At 38.3% G+C, this 22,306-nt stretch overlaps 1 protein-coding gene across 1 annotated transcript in view; it reads left to right on the top strand.

Moving 5' to 3' along the window:
• The window catches only part of LOC150088745 (beta-1,3-galactosyltransferase 5-like), a 33,344-nt gene extending 17,521 nt beyond the window's left edge, over positions 1 to 15,823 (top strand). The window contains exon 2 of the mRNA XM_090370301.1: positions 14,837 to 15,823. Coding sequence (XP_090226427.1) covers positions 14,837 to 15,823 — 987 coding nt within the window. The remainder of the gene's footprint in view (positions 1 to 14,836) is intronic.
• Positions 15,824 to 22,306: the final 6,483 nt, after the last annotated feature.

The following is a 22,306-nucleotide window of genomic DNA, read 5'->3' as shown; positions in this document are numbered from 1 at the left end:
GCACATCTATCCGACATCCGTCCTTCCTCAATTTGAATTTATGCCCTCTCAGGTGATTATTCTGAGCAAGAGGAAGAATCCCATCGGCATTGAGCATGCTCAAGCCATTCAAAGCCTTATACACCTCTATCAGATCACCTCGCCGATGCCTAGTCTCCAGGCTCTGTAATTTGCAAAACTTAAGCCTTTCTTCGTAAGAGCAACCCTTTGTTCCATTGACTAATCTTGTTGCCCTTCTCTGTACTCGTTCGAGCAGCTCTACATCCTTCTTCAAATGAGGCCTCCAGACCTGTATACAGTACTCAAGGTGTGGCCTGACCAATGCCTTATACAAGGGAATAATCACATCCTTATCCCTGATAGAAAAATTCCTGTATATCATTGACAAGACACCATGAGCTACTCTTGCAGCTCGTCTGCACTGCTCAGAGAACTTCATATCTGCCTGCACAATTACCCCCAGGTCCTTTTCATTCTCTACCACTGTCAGCGTAGTACCACAGAGTTGATACGTTGATCTGGGGTTACTGTTTCCCATATGTAGTACTTTACATTTGTCAATGTTAAACTTCATTTGCCACCTCTCAGCCCATCTGCTCAACCTTTCCAGATCCTGTTGCAGCAGCATAGTATCAGTAGTGTCCTTAACAACCCTGCCAACCTTGGTATCGTCTGCAAACTTGGACATTAAGCCTGATACACCATCATCAATATCATTTATAAATACAGAAAACAACAATGGACCCAACACTGAACCCTGAGGAACTCCACTAATAACATTAGTCCACGTTGAGCAGTGTCCATTGATTACCACTCTCTGTCTTCTTCCACTCAACCATCCCTTTATCCATAGCAGCAATTTGCCTCCAATGCCACACTGCTCCAATTTGTGCAGCAGTCTTCCATGCGCAACAGTATCAAAAGCCTTTCTAAGATCCAAATATATAATATCAAAGTTATTCCCTGCATCCAGTTCTTTTGTGACTACATCATAGTATCCAATCAAATTGGTCAGACAAGACATGCCCTTAACAAAACCATGCTGTGTCTGAGCTATAACTGAATTCTTGTCCAGATGATCCTGCAGTGCTTCTTTAACCAGTGCCTCCATTAATTTTCCTGGAACCGAAGTTAAACTAACAGGTCTATAATTACTTGTTTCAGCCTTTGATCCTCCTTTGTGAATTGGGGTTACATTTGCACATCTCCAGTCCATGGGTACCTCCCCTGAGTCCAAAGAAGCTCTCATAATTATGGCTAGGGGTTTGCTTACTTCCTTTGCTGCCTCCTTTAATATAACTGGATAGATCCCATCCACCCCTGGTGCCTTTTTTATGTTTATCCTCAGCAATTTCTCCTTCACTTTCCTCTCAGTTATTAGAAAATAATCTAGCTCACTGCCAATGTTTACTTCACCTACGACATTCCTCTTCCTGAATAACTCCTCATGTGTGAATGTAGATGCAAAATACTCATTTAGATTGTTAGCCACCTGAGCAGGATCCTCAACTGTTGAACCATCAACATCCAGTGGACCAATCTGATTCATCCCTTTCCTTCTTGAGTTTAAATAGGTAAAGAACTCTTTTCTGTTTTTCTTTGCGTCCTTTGCCAAGGATTTCTCATAATCTGCCTTTGCCTGCCTAATCTCCTTTGTGACTTGGTTACAGACCAACTTATATCTATCATAGGCTTCCATGTCACCCATTAATTTGTATGTATCCCATGCATTTTTCTTCTCTGCCATATGTCTCATTAGTTCATCTGACAACCATTTAGGCCTGAACCTTGAACTATATTTCTTGGTTGGTATGTAAAGCCTGGTAGCTTCCAAGATTAGTTCCTTGAATGCTTCCCATTTTGAATTTGCTGTTGGTAACATCATCAGTTGGTCCCACTGTATAGAATTTAAATACTGTCTCAGACCATCATAGTCGCCTTTACGAAAGCAAAAATCCTTCCCTTTACTTCTGATGGTAGTTACCTCCTTGAGTAAATCCCACTTCAGCACACTGTGATCACTGCCACCCAGTGGTTCCTTTATCTGCAGATTCCTAATGCATGAAGAATCACTACTGATAATCAGATCAAGAGTATTCTTCCCTCTAGTTGCCTCCCGAACATGCTGGTGTAGAAAACAATCATCCAATAAATCCACAAAAGCCTTGCTAGTGTGTGAGTGACCAACCCACAAATTCCAGTCAATATCTGGGAAATTAAAATCTCCCATTATAAGACTCTCTGATTTACTGGCCCATTCTATTTCCCTGTACAGTATCTTATTATACTCATCAGAGTCATTAGGCCTATAGCACACTCCTACTCTCAATTTTGATTTACCCATGCTTATGTCACACCAAACTGACTCGACACTGCCCTGTCCATCAATGTCGACTGGCTTCACTTCCTTGGATTTTATGTGTTTTTTTAACTAATAGCATAACCCCTCCCCCCCTTCCTATCCTGTCTATCCTTTCTGTAGACGTTGTACTCCCCAAATTGCAGTTCTGCATCCCTTATATCTGTGTGACACCACGTCTCTGATATCCCAACAATATCTGCCTTTGATGTTTTGAGCAATACCTCAAATTCATCAAATTTATTTACTAAACTCCTAGCATTGGTGTACACGCAAGTATACCTGCACTTGTTTCTATTCTTAGCTACCCTAACACAACCCATGTGTTTACTTGTACCGCAATGACTTCCAGCAGTCTCTGAAATATCCTGCATCTTGTTTTTCAGGCTTCTGCTCATTCCAATAGAAGCAGTGCAAGAATCTCTTTCAGCTCTACCAGTGGCTACTGTTAATCCATTAGTCTTTGTCTCCCCCCAAGCTAGCAGTTTTCCGACCCACCTAACCCTGCCTCGATAGCATCAGCAAATATTCTTGCACCCTTTCTATTTAAGTGTATCCCATCCCTGTAGAAGCAATCTCTCCTGTTAACAAGTACAGTCCAGGCTGAAAAAAATTCTACCCCTTGAGCCTTGCACAATCTTTCCAGGGCCGAATTCTTTTATGCTATAAATATACATGTATTTGCAAGTACATGTAGTTTTAATAGCTCACTTTAATATCTTCGCATATTTAAAAGTTAGAACACCAGTAGTTTCGATAAATGTAGTCTCAATCAAAGGACTGACGCTGTAAATCAGGTGAGGATGATAATATTTATTGTTTTTAATACAAATGTGAAGTGTCGAAATAATGGTTTTAACTCAGCCTGAGTGATAATAAAAATACAATTTTATAGTTATTAAAATTCGGGTTATTATTTTACACGCACTGGTGATTCTTGCTAATATTTGTCCGAGGGTGTTTATGGATTAATTTCCAGAATTCGTTTTAATAAACCAATGGGACGCCTCCTCATATTGGCCCCACTATCGTATCCTTAGCCACACGTTATTAAAGTGAATATTACTTTTTGATTTTACGAAATTTATAACAGATTCCAATAACCCTTCTGCCCTCGATATTATTAAGAAATATTTTTCAAGGTTTAGGCCTAAATATAATAGTTTGTTTTTTTTTCTTTTTGGTGTTTCATAAGCTTGGTTTCTTGTACATATGTTTCTGCTGCTACAGCTACTACAGAAAGCAAGAAACTGATTTTGAATTTCTACATTTTTGTCTTTGTAATTAAAATGGAATAATCAAAATACCGTTGTCATTTGTTCTTCGTGATTCATATCCCTAATGCAGTCAAGAATTATAGAATAATATTTCGCCTCTTGAATCATGTACAATATATTTTACGCACTCTTCAGACATTATGTTTATAATTTCATATTGTATTTTATGACTTAAATAATGTTTGAATATTCGATAATTCCGAAGTGTTCTGACGTTATAGGATCAAACTTGGCGACATTTTCTACTACATTGCTCGACAAAATTAACATAACTCATGGAAACGTGGCATAATTCGGGAAGCTCTCAATGAACCGGAACACCATTGGTATGATGGTGTACCACAGGTATTTTATTTTATTTACTTTTACCATCGTGGATACTCGTAAAGCCAATGCAGAGAGCCATCAAGTATTAACATTAAACATCCAAGTCAGTATTTACAATTCTTTTCCCCCTCTTAAAAAGCCCATCTGCAAAATTCGCTAAAGGGAGGAAATTTTCTTTATTGCCCACAAATTTTGCGAGGTCCTCGTGATTATAAACTCCAGTTATAACCTGCATTTGAATTCTTAAATCTAAATGAAAATTACTGTCAAATATTAAATTCTCGACTGTTTCAATATTACCAAAAGAAAGACATAAAAGAGTAACTGAAAGACCAACTGGGAAGCAGACCATTCTGCCTCTTCACAAGAAAATATTCATGAAAAACATGTTGTCCTGTCAGTTTTGTCGAGCAGTGTAGCTTCTGGGGGGGAAATAAAGTGAATCTTTTATATATATATATGTTTCTACTCCTCTTCTTTAATTTTATTTGAATATTAATAATGTTATTAAATATTCCTTATTTTGTTTTGTTCCCTTATAACTATATAGACCTCTTTATCTTATACCCCCACTTACACATTTGACTTTGCTTCACAGGAGAATTCCAGATTCAAGGGAACTTCTCAATTATTTATAATTCCCTTCGGAAAGGCTGAGTGTTCAAGAATGACAAACAACACACATTAATATATAACATAACATAGTTTATTTACCTATATAGCACTTTCATCATTATGCTCTGTGGTCTCACCACTCTGTTACAATATACTTGTAGACCAGTCTTATTCTTCCTAAAGTGTCTATTTGTTATTAGTCTTTCAGATAAACCAACAAATCTTCATCAATAAAAACACTATATTCAGAGTTTCTCATATAACCCAATTATCTATCATTAAAACATATTCAGAGTCCCTCTTTATAAACCTTACTACCCTTCTAAACACATTATAGCTATTTGTACATGAATTTCATCTGTTACTTATTCCTTCGTTTCCCTTGCATTTTACATTAACCCTTTTTTTCTTACATAATAAACTCTGTTAGTATATATAATTTACTTCAGAGATAATTCTCATTTTTCTTTCTAGTGTTACCCCTTTTTATTTAATTACCATACTGTTTCACTAACAGTCCTTGTTAACTTACAGTACTTAATATATCTGTCACCTACTTCTATCTTTTTCTTTTCTTTTCCGGGGAGGTTTCAAGCTTCCATTTTAGGCTCTCAGGCTACCTTCTGAGGATCTCCTTCTACTTTCTACTGAATCTGCTTCAGATAATTTTCCGGAACTCTTGGCTGCATGGGTCTGCTGTCCTTCCTCCACCTGATCGGCTACTAATTCCGAGGCTACACTCCGTCTGATCATCTGGCACTTTGCCCTCACCACCTGTTAGTTTCGATACAGGGGCTGCTTCCTACTGGCTGGGACATCAGAACTCGATGTCTTCATCAAAAGAGACTTCTTTTTCCAGGCACCTTTTCCTTCGCTGATTTCTATCATTGCACTCCTTTACTTTCTCCGTTACTTTCGTCTCTCCACCTTTTTAAAAAAACACATTCACAAGGAGAAAGCTCACAGTGCTCTACCCTCGCTTCTCCGCCCCACCTTTTAATTAAAACTCGTTCACCAAAAAATATTTCACAGCGCTCGTTTGCATACGGGCCACTACCCTTGCTTTCCTCCATGACGGATTAGACTTTCTGCATTCGGCCACTGCCCTTGCCTTCCAATGACGGACAGGCTTATTCTCCTAACACTCCATATATTCTAACACGTCAAAACTCAACTGTCAATGTTACTAACACATATTTTCTACCACGACAAAACCCTCAACTGTGTCTCCCCTAACTCATTTGCATAAACACCCACATAAAACTCAACTCTTATCTTACTAACTCACCTTTATTACACCGACGAAAAACTCAACTGTGTGTTAACTCATTTCCACAAACACCGACAAAATCTCAACTGTCATCTCTTTCCCCCCCTTTCACTCACTTTTTGTTCATATAAATTACGTATCGCCCCCATATGTCAGGGCAACCCAAGTTCTCCGTCTTAACCAATTTTCTCATTTTATCAAACTTTCACTCCGTCCTATTCGCCCATTTTAATTTTTCTCAAGCGGTCTCTTCAGTGCTCTGTCCAACTCCTCATTTTAAGAAATTTGTAAATTTTCCCAGACAGTCCGCTGCTTTGACGTTCGCCGCCATCTTTCCGTTTAACTTAACACTTTTCTTCCCAAGATCCCAAAACTTGCTATCACCGACAGCCAGACACCAGTCTTAAATCTCACCCGAGCATTTGTCCCATATTTACTACCCGTCTCTTCTCCAGATGTCACCGATCAAAGGAATGTCCCGACAAACTCAGTCCTCTGCCGTATTGTTCTTTCGGGGCCATGATTATTCACACGTACTCGCCAATAGCCGCTGCTACCTATTTTCGTGCGACCTTACCCTTTGTCGCCTATTCACCGATGGCTCTGCTACCCGTTTTAGATCTTCAGATTGGTTTATGGTACTTATAGCTGAGTGTTTATCCATCTGTTGGTAGAAATTTCGTGCAGTAATTCTCACGACTCTCCCTCCCTTCGATTAGCCCCTTCCTTAATTTAATCTCCCCCATATTTTTAACGATCCACTTTGTTCAATTTATTTCATTTGTTATATTTTATTTTACAATATAACTATTCCTAACGTATCCTTTCTTATTAAATTTCTCAGTTTGGGAACGACGATCTGTTAACTTTATATACAATTTACTTCTAAGATTTTACATCTTACAAGCTTTAAAAATTGACCCGGTGTGGGATGGACGGATAAGTTAACCACTGAGTTTCCCGCGAGTATTCTTTTCCACTTACACCTTTTTTCAACATCTGGTGTCTCCCACTCGTTTTCACAGTTCTTTTATTCCACAGATAGTTGTTATAATTATATACTAATTGTTTTTAATCGATATGGCTGATTATTACGAAAAAGCCGTTCGATTCTAGAGTAAAATTATAATCCATAGTTAACCTTTAACCATTCTCCTGACCTATCTGATACTAGTAAAACATAATAAGAAACGGATACTGTATGATAATTTTTAATTCGTAATATATTTTGTTTACATTTCTTTGACTGGTTTGGTAGCCATACACAGCTCATATGGCGATTCCTTTCTTCAATTTTTTTAAAAAAACCAAAGAACCGATGTAAGGGGTGTACCGACCTCAAATTAGTATTTGGTGAGTTACCAGAAGAATTTGAGTCACTACAGAAAGGAGTGCATGTCTTAGAAACAAATTTAACTAGGAGCTCGTCGTAGATTAAAGTATTTCCTGATCTGCCAAGTGAAGCACCCCGATTCAGGTCCCAGAAAAGAATAATGAAATGCACTCTGCTCTAGTCAAAGGTGATCTAATTTTATTGGCAGACTTTTGTCAGGGTAACTAGTAGCACCTTTTGTAATAAATATAGATAATCCAGAACCAGATCGTGTTTACCAGGTGCAACAACAGTACGCCTCAACTAATGCTAATCAAACATTAGTTGAGGCTTATGATGCAACAAAGCCAGCTTATACAGCATCAACCAAAAAAAAAAAAAAAAAAAAATCCCTTCCCATTTCACCCATCTGTTGACTCCAAATGTTTTCCTAATTCAGTCCTAAATTTATTTAAGCGATCAACCTCCACAACAACAGATAAAAGTCTGTTCCAGCAATCAACCACCCGCTGCCTAAAAGCAAATTTCCACACATCTATTCTACAACTGTCTTTCCTCAATTTGAAACTATGCCCCCTCATATTCTTAATCTCAATAAGTGGAAGTATCTCATCAACATTGGACATGCTCAAATAATTCAAGGTCTTATTCACCTCAAACGGATCACCTCGCAGGTCCCTAGTCTCCAGATGGTGCAATTTGCAGAACTTAAGCCTTTCTTCGTAAGCGCACTCATTTATTCCTCTCACCAATCTTGTTGCCCTTCTTTGAACTCGTTCTAGCAACTCTAGATCCTTCCTAAAATGAGGCCCCCAGACCTATACGCATTAGTCAAGGTGTGGCTTGACCATTGCCTTATAGAAGGGGAAGATCACTTCCTTGTCTCTTCTAGCAAAATTCTTGTATATCATTGACAAATCTCCATGACCTGCTCTGGCAGCCCGGCTGCACTGCTCAGAAAACTTCATTCATATCTGAGTGCACAATTACCTCAAGGTACTTTTTATTCTCCAACTCCCTGAGTGTAGTACTACACATTTGGTTCGTTTCTCTTTTCTGCTACCTATGTGCACTTCTTTGCATTTGTCAATGTTGAACTTCAGCTGTCACTTCTCAGCTCATCTACCTAACTTTTCTAGATCCTGTTGCAGTAGCATACTGTTTTTACTAGGATGAAAAAACCTGCCAACTTTCGTAGCATCTGCAAACTTGGATATTAAGCCTGATATACCGTCATCAATACCATTGATGAATACCCAAAACAAGAGGTCCCAGCATTGAATCATGGGGAACTCCACTAATGATATTATTCCAAGAAGAGCGGTGTTCATTTATTACCACTCTCTGTCTTCTCCCACTTAACCTTTTATTCATTGCAGCAACTTGCCCTTAATACTATACTGCTCCAATTTGTACAGCAGTCTTCCATGTGCAACAGTATCAAAAGCTTTCCTGAACCAAGTGTGTGATACCAAAAGTATTTTTTGCATCCAGTTCATTTGTGACCACATCGTAGTATCCAATCAAATTTGTCAGACAAGACTTTCCTTAACAAACCCATACTGTATCTGAATTATTGCTGCAACCTTGTCTAGGTGATCCCGTATCACCTCTTAAACCAGTGACCATTATTTCCCAAGAACAGAAGTTAACCTAAAAAGACTATAATTATTTGTGCCACCCTTTGAACCCCCTTTGTGAATTGGGGATGCATTTGCACATCTCCTGTCCATGGGGACCTCCCCTGAGTCCAAGGAAGCTGGCATAATTATGGCTAACGGTTTGCTTACTTCCGTTGATGCTTGCTTCAGTATAACTGGATAGATTCCATTCACCCCGGGTGCCTTTCTTATGTTTAACTTCAACAATGTATGATGATAAATCTTTATTTGTGCTACCAAATATAAAATTCAGGTGTACATTGGTAAGTTACGAATTCCCTTCACGGCAGAAAATGCCAGAGGATTACCATAAAATGAAAAATAAAAATACAAGAAAAGATGAAATATAAACTGCATCACTACATTTCTGTCTAGAGTCAAGGCAACTGTAGTACAAAAGTTCATCTTAACATCACACCCACTGAATCAACTTCCGCGAGATATACACTATTCAATTGCGAACACACAGTTCTTGACAGAAATTCACACAACTGCTAGGCAAAAGTAGCCTCAGCGAACCATTCTGCGGTTTGTTTCCTATATTTCGTATCTTCTATGAGCCTTATAGGTCAATTCCGATATGTGTCAGACACTGAATTGGTTCTAACGCACTGGCGGGTATAATTCTTACAGCAATCTATAGTTTATTGGTCTTCATTCTCAAGGATTTGGTGCCTCTTAATTCAGATGGCGGGTTGTGCCATTCACAAAACTGCCAGAAGCATGGTGATGATATCGTGCCAGTCATCATTTGGATTGTGGTTATTAATCGTTTCTAGGCAATGCTGTTGAGGGAGATGGTGCGTATGGTTTTCCCAATTCAACAGCCAGAATTCACTCGCATATATACTCCTAATATGGGTAGGGTTGGCTGACGCCCACAATTCGGCGCCATACAAAATGGCTGAATGCACTGTGGTTGTTACATATCGTGCGGTTGTTGTAGTCTGTTTCACGTGCAAGAGGCGCTGTTTTGTTGCCCAACTTAAGTAGTTCATTTTCTTTAAAATCAGTTCAATACATGACTTGAACGTAAGTTTAGTATCACAAGTTACTCCCAGATCTCTATGCATCTGAACAACTGGGATAGCTTTGCCATTGAGTTTCGGGTGTACGAGAATAGGCGATTTTTTGAGCGAGTACACCATGATTACAGTCTTCTGCACGCTTAGAACCAAGCCAAATTTATCTAACTACACGAATAAGATCAGAAGCTTATGATTATTCTCGTCACACAATGCACTGTTGGTCATGGACCGTTGGATGGGTGTTAGGATCTTAATATCACCTGCGTAAGTGCATACATTATCCCTACCCTTGCAGAATGGGATCATCATGGCGGTAAAGGGGAGTCCAGATAAGACTCCACCATGTGTAACTCCTGCATGGAGTTGGCCTTAGAGGATCTGAATGTCTATATGGTAATAAATGGACCGACAAGTAAGTAGGGCCTGTAGGAACTTTAGCAAATTTCTTGTTATTTGGAAGGCGTGCTGGAGCAGGTAAAGTAGGGCATGTCCATCCAGACTATCGAAGGCTGCTTTTATATCAGCATAAATTATTGCAATATCCTTTCCGGCTTGGAAGGCATTTAGTATCGCGGCTTGAACTGCGAGGAGGTTAGTAATTGTTGATCTTGTAGTTAGAGAATAATGAATTTGTTGAGGCTGCCCGGCCAGTATCTGATTCGACAACTTTGGCAGTAGAGCTTTCTCCAGTACTTTAACAGGGTAGTTGCAGTAGATGTAGGCCTATAGTGCTCCACGATTTTAGGCTTTATAATTTTCGGCATTGGAATTACAGCGTTCTTATTCCAGTTCTCATGGAAAACTCGTAAAGCAAGGATAGAGCTATAAATTGCTTGGAGTGGTTCAATTAGGAAAGGGCTGAGACACTTTACCATAAAGTGGTCGACTCCATCAACTCCAGCTGTCTTAGTTGCCCCTGCGAGAGTTAATACTCTGTATTAATGCTTCTTTAGTGATAAGAACAGAATCCATCTCATTGTCAACTAATTGAACCCACTCAAACTCCCTGAATTGAGACTCATGATATATGCTGCAGAATTTGCTGATGTAGTCCCTCCACGCTTCTTTGTCAAGTCCCTGATTTGTGTCACTTTTATGTGTGCACCGAGGTAGCCTTCCCTTGTCAAGTGTGTCTTTCATGTAGCGGTTGATTGCTCTAGACTTTTCCGTATTAAATATTGCTCTAGCCCTCGAGTATTTAATCCTATTTTGTGTATCATTAGACAGTTTCCATTTTCTGTGCAGAGTTTGCTTTAGTTTAAACAATGCCGTTAGGCTGGAATTCCAAAAGGTTTTCGATCTTGACGATATCCTTACTACTTTGGAAGCCGCAAATTCTGTAAGAGAGTTGATCCAACTGTTTAAGAGATTTGTTGCCAATGAGGCATCATATTTGAGTAGACATTCCAATGGGATACAGTAGGCAGCAAATAAGCATTTATTTGGGTCCAGAAAGACTGACGAAGTGACAAGCTGGCCATTAATTTTTTTTTTTTTGGCATTTCCATCCGATCATATCCCAATTGCAATGCTCATAATGCTACCATATACGGTAGCATTATGAGCATTGCAACTGGGATATGATCGGATGGAAAGAACATTTCGGGGTACATCAATTATACATTTACCAGAAGACAGAATTAGGTCCAGTCTAATTTCACCTCTTGAAGGTTGGTCATTGGTACGAGAGACAGAGCATGGCTGTAGTCTATTTAACATGGTGTCCAGCAGGTTATAGAGCTGTGGTGGAAGGTTGAAACCTCCACACACTATATGGGTGGCTGACACTTGTAGTTTGTTGAGAAACCATTCTACTACATTATTTATCATTTATAGACTAGGGACAGGTGGAATGTAAACAACTGCTATATCTAAGAATACTGTGGTGTCTTTTAAAATGACAAGTAATGCCTCATAAAGCCCTAAATCCGGGGTAGACCACCCAGATGATTTGAACTGCTATATCACGTACAAACAGGGCTACTCCTCCACCTCTCATTATAGATCTGGATTTGAAGTAGGCCTTGTATATATAAATCTGCGATGGCCTAGTTTCCTTCCTTTGGCGTTATACTTGTGAGTCCGTGTCCTACAGGGAAATACATAGCGAGGTGGTTTTAATCTCGAATGGCCGTTGTGATGAAAATTCCTGATGAGAGCTCCCACTGGCCAGAAGGAGGTGGCGACAACATTATTAATATCTCGTTCATCACACTCAATTTTGAAGGACGCATATGTGGCTGCCCTCTTCAGTAGGGTGACTCTTACGGTTATATGCATTAGACGTAGGAATTCAGACACAATTTTGTCTCGAGTACTCTGAGGATAAAATCGGGAAACAAAGATGGCTTTAGGTTGTTGGATGGGTCTTGTGATCATGGGTTTTATTCGAGAGGAGACTGATTCACCTGGAAATCTACCGCAGTTGTTATTGGTACGGTATTGTGTACCGGCTGCCGAGATGGAGTTGTGTCGGCTGCACCCTCTATGACCAGATGAGGAGGAAGGGACGGGAGGTCTTTGAGCAAATTTTCTTTTGAACTAAATTTCATTTCTGTTCCCCTATTTATTTGTTATTCAGTCGATGTGGCATAAGGCTGCTGAGAAAGTGTATAGCATTCTGGATTGGCAGGCAATCCGTCAGACTAGTATATGAAGTATTAGCTTCCTGATACACTCAGTAACATCTTCATTAAGGCAATTTGCCACTGGATTATTTGTTGTGGATCTGTCGATGAATTTTCCCATAAGAGTTAGGTAGTCTCTCTGAAACTTAGTGGGTTGGTTTGGGTTGAGATATCTGGCCTTAGGACCTACCGCTTTAGAGTTATTTCATGTGGGAAAAATGATATTATTCACAGAGCAGTCACTCAATGCATGTGTGAGACTTATCTTCTCTGTTCCATGACATGAATTGCTTATGCTAAGTTTCTCCTCATGAGGTACTGATAGATTAGAATGCTGAAAATTCGGAGTTTCAATTTCTAGCAAAGGAATTATATGTTTGATAGCTTCTGGAACTCGTTGAACACAACTCGTCATGTGTTGATGGTCTCTTTAGTATCATGACCATTACGTGATCTCACGCTTGGTGGGTATGATATGTGTGAATTGACACTGGAGGTGTGCGCCATCGTAACCTGATTTTCGTATTCTTCAGAGAGTTTTAATAATTTGGCTTTGACCAGAGACATTACTAGAGTCGTGATTATTAGATGCATTATTTCGTTCGCGATGAGTTCTCGTTTTTGGTCGTGAGGAATGTAGTATTTCTCCTCCAGTTTACTCTCAGTTATCACAAAATTATTTAACTCCCTGCTAGAGTTTGATAAACTTGTGGCATTCCCCTCCTTGAACAACTTCTCATGTGTGAATGTAGACGTAAAATACTCATTTAGTTTGTTAGCCACCTGAGCAGGATCCTCCTGCTCAGGTGGAAGTAAGTCCTAGAAGGCTTCCCATTTAGAATCCACCGTTGGTAACATCATCAGTTGAACCCACTGTATAGATTTTAAAAACTGCCTGAAACCTCTGTAGTCAACTTTACGAAAAAAAAAAATCTCTTCTATTTACCCTTGATGGTAGTTTGATCAGAGAGAGAGGGTAGGAAAGTGAGAGAGAGAGAGAGAAGCCAACTAATGTCATTGCATGTAGACACCTTCTTTCGATATCTTTTATGACATTCGAATTTGTTGAGATCATCATCAAGTTTGTAGACCTTGGAGGGCATCTGAAATTGGAGGAATCTAAATTCTAAAAAATTTAGAATAGAAAATGTGACAAAAATTAAGAGTGATAAAAAAAAATGACAAAAATGAAGAATGAAAAAAAATGACAAAACTTAAGGATGATAAAACATGACAAAAAAGAACAAAAAATTATAAAAAGCGAGAAGCATAAAAATGAAAAAACTGCGATATTACAGAATCAAAAAATTACATTACAAAAAAATTTTAAAAATTACAAACTTATGAAAATGAAAACAAATACAAAATTATATAAATACTACAAATTATAAAAGAGTGCAAAATATTAGATTTATAGAAATTAAAAAAATATATAATAAAAGTGACAAAATAATAAAAATGACAAAAAGTTAAAAAATTATAAGAAATTAACAAATCAAAATTACAAAAAAGTATACAAAATGGAAAATTAAATTATGAAATTATAAAAAGATGAAAAAAATTAGAAAATTATTTTAAAAATTAAAATATTACAAATTTAGAAAAAAGACAAAAATTACAAAATTATAGAAATATATTTTGTAACGTCATAAAATTATAAGAAATGAAAAAATTACAAAATTATAGAAATACGAAAATTTAAAATTATATTACTTTCACAACTTAAATCCAGTAGAATTCTTTGGCACCATCCAGACCGTGTAGTTCGTATACTGTTACATTGGGTTCACGCGGAAATTTAATTCATATACCCCATTTGCATTTTGTCCATATATCGCGTAGGTTCTCTGTTCAACGTGCTTGTTTTGCTTGACAAAAAACCCCAGTTTCCTGGGGGAAAAAACGTTCTTATTTACGCCTGAGACCATCTAACTTAGTTCTGGGGTCTTTGACGGAGAATCTGTTCATCTTTCAAGGTAAATGAAACAAATGTTTCGAAATAGCATTAGGTTTATTGGAGCTCTGACGAGTTCTACCATACGGTCATTATAAAGTGCAGAAACTTTAAAATTAAATTATGAAATTATAAAAAGATGAAAAAAATTAGAAAATTATTTTAAAAATTAAAATATTACAAATTTAGAAAAAAGACAAAAATTACAAAATTTTTGTAATTTTTGTCTTTTTAAAATGACGGGCGTTATAAAAAGCTTTCATTGTATATTGCTTTTCATTTACACAAAGATGGATGTCAAATATATATCTTAAATTTAGAGTATACATGTATATTTGTTTATGTATTTAAACAAATTATTAAAATAATTTTATTTTAATTTCAGAACAGAAGAACGAAGAATATGATCCGTGGTATCAAAAAAGTGATTTTATTCTGCCTTGTATTTGCTGCTATCTTTTCTGTTTTTTACTGGAAAAATAATATTACACAATTCGACAGTTCAGTGTTCCCGTTACTGTATTTAACTCGATGTATCAACGCAACCAGCTTTAATGTTTCTGAAACCTGCCGTCGTCTTAGCATTCCTACTATTATAATCTACGTTTATACCTCTCCTGATCACTTTGTTCACAGAAGGGTAATTCGCTACACTTGGAGCCATCCACAACTGATGGATAAATTTAATTTTGTCACTCTATTTGCAGTCGGTTTGACAAACGATCCTCACATACAGAAATCGATTGACCAAGAAAAGCAAACTTTTGGAGATATCATCCAATTCAGCTTTTTGGATAGTTATCGAAATCTGACCTATAAATCTCTTGAAGCTTTCAATTGGATTCTCAATCACTGTTTTAATTACTCTTTTGTTGTGAAGACTGATGACGACATTCTGATTAATACATTCAAACTGACAGACTTTCTAATGAATTCCACTGGCATTGAAAAAGTGGGAAAAAATCTGTTATGCAAGGAATTTAAAAGGATGGGTATTATACGAAACAAAAATTCCAAGTGGTACATACCTAAAGACCAATTTAAAGGCGAAGTATATTATCCACCTTATTGCTCAGGTTCAGTATATATAATCCCACGAGGTGTTATTGAACCTCTTTACAATGCTTCCTTCTCGGTACCTTTCTTCTGGGTGGAGGATGTTTATATTACCGGTCTTTTAACTCAAGAAGCGAAAGTTGGCCGAAAAGATATATCACAAAAATATGTGATAGGAGAGGCTGAGCGCAAAAAGGAAGAGATTATCAATGGACATTGTTTATTTACTCACATAGCTGATCCCAAAGGTATAGCCGATAGGTTAACATTATGGGAGGAAATTGTATTTCGAAATCTTGATCACAAACTCCAGTAAAATTAAGCTGAGACATCAACGAATATTTCCGCCTTACATATTATCTAAGAAAGCTGAATACAATATACAAAAACATCTGACAATAATCTCTGAGGTTCGTATTTAAGAATATTGATATTGAACATGATCTGGTTCCGATATTATGCAACCTATTTGCATGCAGTGATATTTTAGATATTTTCAGTAACGTGTGATAGTAACCTCACTGTATAATGATTGGTGTGACAGTCTAAGTAGATATTTTGATAACTGGATGAAACTATTAATACAGTAAAAAAAAAAAAAAAAGCAATAATTTTTTGCTTATAGATATTTCATAAATAAATAAATTATTTGGCATGTTAATTTTATTAAATCTGTGGTAATACCAGCTTAGTAAAATCATTATTGCAATTGTTATTTAATATGTATACTAATGAAACCTTGAGAAATTGTTTTTATATAACATGTAATTCTCAATTATCCACCTTGTATATATCGGCTGATCATTTAATTCACCAATGCTGGAACTAATGTGCATTTGCTGAAGTGTTTGAGAACAGATGGTAGATGGAAATAGAGTTTATGTCGAAAAATACGCTAACACAGTTGCAAATTCTCATATATTGTTTGGTAGTTACAAATTTGGATATATTTACCACCAAGAAGTCAATCACCCAGAAAGCCTGCCCAGGGCCCATCCGTATTACGAGGAGGAGGGACATAACTAAGCATGGTCCGTGGTGAATCCTGATTGTGTCGTACTGAATATCCGAAGCGAGTTTCGAATCATCTTAAAATAACATAATAATACACATATAATAGAATCATCAACGTGGTAGCGTATTTGGAGGAGAATGTTAAGTTACAACGAAATTGTCTGTTGCCGGCAAAGTGTATAATCTAGGCATTGCATAGAGTGTGAACATAGGCATTTTATGAAATCAAAACCAAGCATTATCAGCGTTGGGTAGTAGTAGTAGTAATCGCAAATGGCGCAAGGATTCAAATTTGTATAGCATCAGTCAAAAAGAAAAAAAAAACAGTTCACCCGTCCTTACCCTCCAAGAATTTGTTTAGTTTTTCCTTGGGTTTACTGAACACATCGACTTCCACAACAACAGATGGAAGCCTGTTCCAACAATCAACCACCTGCTGGCTGAAGACAAACTTCTGCGCATCTATTGTTCTACTTAAATTTATTCACAGCAAGAGGAAGAAGGCCATTTGCATTCACCTTGCTCCATCCATTCAAAGCCTTAAACGCCTTAATCATTAATCAGATCACCCAGCAGGTGTCGCGGGGCGATCTGATTGAGGTGTTTAAGGCCGTTCCAACACTTTTACCTCCTTCTCTACACCCGTTCCTGCGAATCTACATCCTTCCTAGAGTGAGACCTGCAGACCTGTATACAACTCAAGATGAGGCCTAACAATGGCCTTATCTGCTTATCTCTGCTTGCAAAGTTTATATATATATGATTGATTAAACCCCTTGAGCTGTTCTGGCAGCATGCCTCCACTGATCAGAGAATTTCATGTTTGACTGCACAATTACCTCCGGTCATTTTCATTCTCTACTACCCTGACCTTCTCTCTAATACCCTGAGTTTCATTCTCTACTACACTATTACACAGTTGATAAGTTATGCTGTGGTTACTGCTACCCATATGCAGCACCTCGCATTTGTCAATGTTAAACTTCAAATTACTGTCGTTAACCACCCTGCCAACATTTTTTAACTCAGGTTTTTGCCCATTCGGTGGGGAGTGGACGGTGATTATACCAACTGTACTACTTATGAGAGCATCCTTGGACTAAGGGGAGCTCCCCGCGGACTGGTGAAGTGCAAATGTATCTTCAATTCACAAAGGGGATTGAAGGGTGACAAGAGTAATTACAGACCAGTTAGTTTAACTTCTGTTCCAGGTAAAATAATGGAGTCACTGGTTAAAGATGCATTGCAGGATCATCTAGACAAGGCTGCAGTGTTATAGTTCAGAAACAGCATGGGTTTGTTAAGGGAAAGCCTTGTCTGACAAATTTGATAGGTTATTATGATGTGGTTACAAAGGAATTGGATGCAAAAAATAATTTTGATATCATATATTTGGATTTCAGGAAAGCTTTTGACACTGTTGCGCATGGAAGACTATTGTACAAATTGCAGCCGAATGGTATTAAGGGTAAGTTGTTACAATGGATAAAAGGATGGTTGAGTGGGAGGAGACAGAGGGTGGTAATTAATGGGTGCTGGTCTTCTTGGACTAATGTTATTAGTGGAGTCCTACAAGGGTCCTCTGTTGTTTTGTATATTTATCAAGATATTGATGAAGATATATCAAGCTTAGTGTCGACGTTTGCAGATGATACAAAGGTTGGCAGGGTTATTAATGACAGTAATGGCAGTGCGGTACTGCAACAAGATCTAAAAAATTTGGGCAGATGGGCTGAGAAGAGGCAACTGAAGTTTAACATTGACAAATGCAAAGTACTGCATATGGGTAGAAGTAACCTCAGAGAAAGGTACCAACTGTGTGGTACTACACTTAAGGTGGCAGAAAATGAAAAAGACCTGGGAGTAATTGTGCAGTCAGATATGAAGTTTTCTGAGCAATGCAGACAGGCTGCCAGGGCAGGTCATGGGGTTTTGTCAATGATATATAGGAATTTTGCTAGCAGGGAAAAGGAGGTGATTGTCCCTCTGTATAAGGTAATGATCAGGCCACGCCTCGACTATTGCGTACAGGTCTGGAGGCCTCATTTAAGAAGGATGTAGATTTGCTTGAGTGTGTACAGAGAAGGGCAACAAGATTGGTGAGGGGAACGAAGGGATTCTCTTACCAAGAGAGGCTTAAGTTCTGCAAATTGCAGTGGTTGGAGACTAGGCACCTGCGCGATGATCTGATTGAGGTGTATAAGGCCTTGAATGGGTTGAGCACACTGAATTCTGATGGGATCCTTCCACTTGTTCAGATTAGGAACCTAAGGGGGCATAAATTCAAATTAAGAAAAGACTGATGTAGAATAGATGTGCGGAAATTTGCCTTTAGTCAGTAGGTAGTTAATTGCTGGAACAAACTTCCATCTGTCGTTGTGAAAGTTGATAGGCTAAATAAATTTTAGGAGGAACTGGACAGGCATTTGGAGGGAATGGTGTCACTTTTTTTTTTTTTTTTTTGGCTGATCGTGCATAATCTCAGACACTTGCTTTCTTGCATCACAAGACACTACTACAAATACTACTACTACTACCCACGAGGGACAAATTTTGCAATCCACGAAGCACTCAACGCGAGCATCGAAAATCAACCACGGGTGTATCAATCCAACCCCATTGCGGCATCGTTCGCAACGTGATCAAAAGAGTGAATATACGTATTCATAAAAACGAAGGACACTTCAAGCAGTTTTTATAAATTGGCATTTCTTAATTATTTTTATATTAAATTATATTTTCCTTTTGCTCACTTTTCAATTTAATTTTAATATAAACACCTTACATCATCAAAGATTTTCTGGTAGTCTGTGCAGGGAACTACTAAGCAATCCTCTTCAAGAACACTCCCGATTTGATTGACAATGCATTAAAATCATTTCCCCTGATGCCGAAGTCTTTGGGAATCCAGCACAAGCGAATGTGCAATTCAGAAAACACCTTAATATTTGTGGTACACGTGGTTGTAAGGGCAGAACTGAAGATACACATCTATAACTCATTTAGGAAAGGTTGATATATTGGGAGCAAGTATGGGATTTCCAGTGGGGGACTACATTCCCATTTCTACGAAGAAGTATTCGTTTTGCAGTGCAATCACTCCTGGAATTTTCAGTTCAGAAGACATTTCCTTCCCGAACACTTAGGATTTCATTTTGGATTACACCTCGGGATGAGTTTAATGTGTTGTCGGAGAGGAGTTATCACGACTGGTATTCACCTATAGATATGGCTCGGAGGTGCTCTGCACCTTTGTCACTTCCAGTTTCTAAACCTGATTGGCTGATTTGGGAAATCACATCAACCATCCAGTGGACTGACGAAGCAATCAAGATATTGTTTCAATGGAAAGTGCCATTTGCCATGTATTTTAACGACGACTTTGATATCTTAGGTTTAAAAGAAAATCTAAATGAAAAGAAGCGGAGGGGGAAGAATGAGAAATATCACAAACTATATTTTAACCCCGTTATCTGTGTGACGTATTGAGACATTATTGTGCACCACCCCTGACATTTTCTGTACGTTAAACGTTTTAACCAATAATTAATCTTCCTAGAAGCTAAATTGTATTAACATTAGATGAGGAATGTTCTTTCCCTCGGGGCTATATCTTTCGAGAGCGCCGGGACTATATATTCTTCCCATGAGGGAGCTTCTATCCACCATCCTTTTCCTCCTCTTCAATAAACAGTCTAATATACTAGCATTAGCATCAATAGATGCATACGATGCAAAAAAGCAAGCTTATGCACCATCAGCCTAAAAAAAAAAAAAAAAAACCCTTTCACTTCACCCCTCCGTTCGATCGAAATGACTGTCCAGCTGAGCCTTAAATTTATTTAGGCTATCACCTTCCACAACAAGGGATGGAAGTCTCTTCTACCAACCAACTACCCACTGGGTAATGGCTAATTTCCGCACATCCATCCTACATCTGTCTTTCCTCAATCTGAATTTATGCCCTCTCAGGTGATTATTCTGAGCAAGAGGGAGAATCCCATCAGCCTTGAGCATGCTCAAACCATTCAAGGCTTTATACACCTCAATCAAATCACCTCGCAGGTGCCTAATCTCCAGACACTGTAATTTGCAAAACTTAAGCCTTTCTTCGTAAGAGCAATCCTTTGTTCCATTCACTAATCTTGTTGCCCTTCTCTGTACTCGTTCATGCAGCTCTACATCATTCTTGAAATGAGGCCTCCAGACCTGTATACAGTATTCAAGGTGTGGTCTGACCATTGCCTTATACAAGTGAATAATCACCTCCTTATCCCTGCTGGAAAAATTCCTGTATATCATTGATAAGACACCATAAGCTACTCTTGCAGCCCGTCTACACTGTCAGAGAACTTCATATATCTGCCTGCTCAATTAACCCCAGGTCCTTTCCATTCTCTACCACTGTCAGTGTAGTACCACAGAGTTGATACGTTGCTCTGCGGTTGCTGTTTCCCATATGTAGTGCTTTACATTTCTCAAGGTTAAACTTCATTTGCCACCTCTCAGCTCATCTGCTCAACCTTTCCAGATACTGTTCCAGCAGCATAGTGTCAGTAGTGCCCTTGACAATCCTGCCAACCTTTGTATCATCTGCAAACTTGGACAATAAGCTTGATATACCATCATCAATATTATTTATAAATACAGAAAACAATAATGAACCCAACACTGAACCCTGAGGGACTCTACTAATAACATTATTTTACGATTAGCAGTGTCCATTGATTACCACACTATGTCTTCTCCCCATCAACCACCCCTCTATCCACAGCAAAATTTGCCTCCAATGCCACACTGCTCCAATTTGTGAAGCAATCTTCCATGTGCAACAGATACAAAAGTCTTTTTAAGTTCCAAATATATTATATCAAATTTATATCCTGCATCCAGTTCTTTTGTGACTGCATCATAGTATCCAATCAAATTGGTGAGGGAAGACTTTCCCTTAAAAAACCATGCTGTGTCTGAGTTATAACTGAATTCTTGTCTAGATGATCCTGCAGTGTTTTTTTAACCAGTGCCTCCATTAATTTTCCTGGAACAGAAGTTAAGCTCAAAGGTCTATATTTACTTGCGTCAGCCTTTTATCCTCCATTGTGAATTAGAGACACATTTGCACATCTCCAGTCTATGGGTACCTCCCCTGAGTCCAAAGAAGCTCCCATAATTATGGCTAAGGGTTTGCTCACTTCCTTTGCTGCCTCCGTTAATATAACCGGATAGATCCCATCCACCCCGGGTGCTTTTTTTATGTTTATCCTCAGCAAATTCTCTTCCACTTTACTCTCAGTTATTACAAGATTATTTAGCTTACTACCAGCGTTGAATACACCTCTGGTATTCCACTCGCTGCACAACTCCTCATGTGTGTGAATGTCGATGCAAAATATTCATTCAGTTTGTTAGCTACCTGAGCAGGATCATCAACAGTTGAACAATCGATATCAAGTGGACCAATCCGATTTGTTCCCTTCCTTCTAGAGTTTACATAAGTAAAGAACTCTTTGCTGTTTTTCTTCGCATCCCTTGCCAAGGATCTCTTGTAATCTGCCTTCGCCTGCCTAACCTCCTTTGTAACTTGGTTACAGATCAACTTGTATCTATCATAGGCTTCTGTGTCATGTGTTAATTTGTAAGTATCCCATGCATTTTTCTTCTCTGCCATATGCCTCATTAGTTCATCTGACATCCATTTTGGCCTAAACCTTGAACAATATTTCTCAGTTGGTATGTAAAGCCTAGTAGCTTCCAAGATAAGTTCTTTGAATGCTTCCCATTTTGA

The sequence above is a fragment of the Mastigoproctus giganteus genome, chromosome 3 (assembly GCF_048544385.1).
Source record: "Mastigoproctus giganteus isolate SK-2022 chromosome 3, ASM4854438v1, whole genome shotgun sequence".
Taxonomy (NCBI): domain Eukaryota; kingdom Metazoa; phylum Arthropoda; class Arachnida; order Uropygi; family Thelyphonidae; genus Mastigoproctus; species Mastigoproctus giganteus.
This window is presented reverse-complemented; position numbering and strand designations above follow the sequence as displayed.